Source organism: Penaeus vannamei, chromosome 7 (genome assembly GCF_042767895.1).
Source record: "Penaeus vannamei isolate JL-2024 chromosome 7, ASM4276789v1, whole genome shotgun sequence".
In the NCBI taxonomy this organism is placed as follows: domain Eukaryota; kingdom Metazoa; phylum Arthropoda; class Malacostraca; order Decapoda; family Penaeidae; genus Penaeus; species Penaeus vannamei.
The window spans coordinates 11614892-11619374 of NC_091555.1; the positions used below are offsets into that span (position 1 = coordinate 11614892).

At 37.9% G+C, this 4483-nt stretch overlaps 1 protein-coding gene across 1 annotated transcript in view; it reads right to left on the reverse strand.

The window, feature by feature from the left end:
- Positions 1 to 4483, reverse strand: part of Vps8 (vacuolar protein sorting 8) — a gene marked incomplete in the record, with an annotated part of 24099 nt that overhangs the window by 16423 nt on the left and 3193 nt on the right. Inside the window, 9 exon segments of the mRNA XM_070123512.1 lie at positions 70 to 277; positions 418 to 567; positions 865 to 948; positions 1080 to 1331; positions 1511 to 1690; positions 2059 to 2277; positions 2406 to 2576; positions 2720 to 2848; positions 4003 to 4197. Coding sequence (XP_069979613.1) covers positions 70 to 277; positions 418 to 567; positions 865 to 948; positions 1080 to 1331; positions 1511 to 1690; positions 2059 to 2277; positions 2406 to 2576; positions 2720 to 2848; positions 4003 to 4197 — 1588 coding nt within the window.

The following is a 4483-nucleotide window of genomic DNA, read 5'->3' on the forward strand; positions in this document are numbered from 1 at the left end:
CCCACTCTTGAAGATATGAACAAAACTTCCAAAGGAAACCCATGAAAGAATTTAAAAGCCAAAGAATACCTTTAGATATAGCATCTTCACTGAAGAGGTCCCACATCCTCCCGAACAGCAGGTCCCGAAGGTGAGCTCCCACAGCAACTTGGACGCAAAGAGGGACCAACTGGGTATAATACTTATTCAGGCCTTCCAGGTTGTTCCTTTCTGGAAGCTTCTCTAGTGCAGAGTCAAGGTACTGATTCAGAAGCTCATTGATCTTTTCTTGAACAAGCTGTTAGGAAAAGCAGACACCTACATCACAGTCTTATTCCAGTAAGGAAAGAGATATGAGTTAGTTTGCAAGTGATATGAAACAATGTACATACAAATAGTTATGATAATTTGCATAAAATTCTTGAGAACTTAATTCACCAATTGTCTTTTCTCTCTTTTATGTTTGAGGCCTACAACAGCTTGAGCTTTGTCTTGATAAATGTCTAATGCAAGTTGCAGAGCTTCACGGACATGTCCCCCACGGACAAGGTGGTCCAGCCGGTCAACCCAGGTGCGCACTGTGACTACCTGAAATTACAATAACATGTCATTGGCATGGATGGTGGACACAAAGCTACTGTCAGCAAGAGTGTATTCCTTAAGGAGATAGACATTACAGATATCTGTTGAAAGCGAGCATGAGGAATTTAAGAATGCCCACATAAGAACCAATCAACCAACTTTGAACAACTCGGATCTAGGTTAATCTAAGAAAACAAAAGAAGACCAGCAGACTTAAAATCATGATGTAAAATATATAAATGCTCCAGTTATCTATGTCAAGACATTATTGGATGATAAAGTATATTTTGTAAACAAACTTACCTGGAAAGATTTTGTGCCAAGTAGCAGAACTTGCGATCCAAAACTGACCATGGAATGATAACAGGCTCTCTCACCTGCCAGTGCCTGTAAAAAAAAGAAAATGTTTCTTGATTTCCTCAAAGCATGAAGTCTTGCTCAACAATTTTACTTACAAGAATGTGTGATACTGCAATTTATATTCCTTTCCAAGTAAATAACACTTTTCTTGAACCTACCATTGCTTTACTGACATTGCTCCCAGTGGCAATGGCTTTAAAATGTGCAGAAGCATACACCAGGCCAAGGTGGGCCAGATCTACAGTCTCTAGTTCATCTTGAGTCTTGACATCAATTACATGCAAGTGCTCTTTGGTATCCATCACAGCTAGAGTCCGGGAGTTGAGCCATGCCATGGCTTGGACTAGGTATGATAAGGACATTTTCTGCAGTGGGATAAACTGCAACTCCTCCTGACTTCCATGTGTCAACTGCAAAATCGTATTTCAAGAAGTTACTACAATTCTACAGCTATAAACATGTAAAGTATAATAATTTCATAGCTGAACCAATCATTACCATATCAGATGCATGAAATGCATGAGTTGGGTTGATTTCTTTCTAAAAAAGAGGAAATAAAAAATCTGAGATCATATAGTACTCTAATTACCTGATAAAAATACACATTTTTCTCACGACCAAAGGCCAGCACTGGATCAATCACTCTCGTTCCATCAGGCATTTGTATCACTACAAATTGCCAAGCCAAGAGGGGGAGCGTAGATGCAGAGGCTTTTAGTGGGTGAGAGAACAATACTTTCAACTGTGGCCTCAAAGATACCACAATGACCTGAAATCACATTGGTTATAAGGAAATTGGTTATAAGAAAACTTTCAGTTAAAATTTTGAGAATCTATGGATGACATATCAGTCTACAAATCTTTTAAGCAAAAAGTTTAAATATGATATATATGAACCACTTGATGTATGGCAAAATGGCTTAAGTAACAGTAATAGTAATGCATTATATCAAAGAAATGTAGAGCAAATAGTACAGAGGTCTACTAATAAAGACAGTCAAGGAATCTCATGATTATGCAGCAAATAGCAATTCACACCCACTTTCATCCTCAATATCAGGTAACATCTGTTACTATAATCATAATAAAAAATATTCATTTCATGCACTCTTCCAGAGAATGGAACAGTTAACACACCTTTGATATAGTAGCCATTGCCAATATGACTGGTTCTGACACTGGGGTAGCACGGAACTGTGACATCAAGAGGGGTTCAATAGTACACACTTCCCCACGACTGCCTGAGAATATGCAACGAGACTCATTGGAGTTGAGCCCCATAGTCCTCTTGATGGAGAGCTCAAAGACAGACCCTCCGCTGTCACTAATGACAGCCATTCCAGGAAAGTCTGTCCACTGTACAAAAAGGAAAGAAGCACAGTTAAAGTCAGACAAACTTCCAGACTTTTATGCATGTGAAAGATCTATGCATATATATTCCTACCACTGTCATCAATCCAAAATTTAAAAATATCTGTATATACCTTTAAATGCAAAACAGCTGTGAATGGTGTGTGAGCATCAGAGATCGTCTGAAGGAGCTTGCTGGATGTCAGATCAAAGACACAAATTTGACCCTTGGCAAAGCCAGCAAGGAGGCGAGTGCAGTCATGGTTGAGGGCCAGAGCAGACACAGATCCATACTGCTCTCCCAACTGCCACAAATAGTCAACAAAAGATATTAAACAAAAAGATTATAACAATAAAAAGACAACATACCAAAAATGTGCATACACCTTTTCCTTCAAAATTGTTATTCACTTGCCTGAACAGCATCCAAATATATTTTTGTACTTACTTGTGTTGATCCTAAACAGAATTTCAAAGCCTGAGTAGGCTCAAAGACAAGGATGAGGCCATGGCTTGTGCCAATGCATATGATGTTACCCACTGCCATGGTTGTTGGTAGCCCAGCACCCACACGGTCCTAAATGTAAAATAACTCTATCATAATGAGGACAAGATGGGAGAAACTATGAGATAGAGGAAGAAGAGGATATCACCAAAACAGGAAAATTATATAATGAAGTTTCTTGTCCCATACAAACCACAGAGTCTGACTGTTGTTGATATTTAGAAACACTGATTTACTGCTCAGTTACTCTATATGATGTTTTTAGTATTAAAGCAGCAGTTGAAACATAACTAAAATGGATCTTTAACATGGAGCGCAGCTATCAAAATCTAGTTAAAAAGTTAAAAAGGGATAGCAGAAAAATCATAACCTCAGGCCAATGTGGGTTAGCAATATCTGTGGTAGGACTTTCACTTTCCAAGTCAAGCTTTGTAAAGCATTCAGTAATACTGGAATTTCCTTTATTTATGCCAGCAACTTTATATTTGTCTTGAAAAGGTAAACTGAATCAAATAACAATAGAATTTCTGTTTGCTGCAAAATAGCAGTGTTTGTAAAACATTTCTTTTGAATGATTATATAGATGCAAACATAGTGCTCTGGAGGTATTTCAAATTAAATCACAGCTCAGAAAAAAATCGCCAACCTAAGCTTTTGAGAGATTGGCCCTTGGGTTGACAGTGGTTATATAAAATGGAAAAAAGACACCAAAGCCAAGGTTCTTCTAGCCTTAACTGACTGGGTCCACACTCAAGTACAAGATTATTACCTGTTTAGCAAGCTCTACATACAATGTCAAAGTGAGCCAGACCTACAGTATTCTTTGCTATTTACTAATTTTTTGCAGGGAATGTAATTGTAAAGAAATGAATGAGGGAGATATCACATCTTGTATAGATGGAATGCTGCAAATAGGAATTATTAGTTCTGGTACTGTATGGCGCATATTTCATCCAGCCAAATCCCCATCTTTTCCTTCCCCACATTCCCCTTCTACACACTATACCATATCAACCACCTACCTCTTCTATGTATTTATGAGTAAAAATGAGCTCTTAAAAAGTTAACAACCCAAATCTGTCAAAAATCAATCCTCTCTAGCAGCTAAGGGGACTGATAAGTTGGAGGGCTTGCAATACTTAAGGATTAAGCTAAGTAAGGACTATGGAAATTTTACAAAGGTCAACTGAATAGTTTTTCTATGAACATCCTGACATTATTCTTACATGAGCAGAGACCAGCTGCGCTGCCACACCCGTGAGTATGACATGACGGAGTATTGAGCCATGGGTCTTGTGTTGTGCATCTTTGCGAGATCTGCTCCCACAGCTGTGACGTTCAGAGGACGTCCTGCTTCGAGAGTCTGAGCTGCCTCGAGAATGGACTGACAGTGTGTCACCACCATCATTGGAAAATGATGTCTGAAAGTAATGAGATTAGATATTCACTTTTCAATGCATTATAAAATGTATTTACATCATCACCTACAAAACCCTTTTCAATAAAACTCAAGCTAACCTACAAAACCACTTTCAATAAAATTCACGCTAAATTTTCTGAATAGACTTTTAAATCATCTCCTCACTCCTTTACTTTGTATAGGAGTTGATATTAAAATTCAATAAATCAAATTTGGAAAGTATCAACTATCTATTAAGACTTTACAAACTCACAGAAGGTAAGTTTTGTTTTAAAGAGGAAACATTA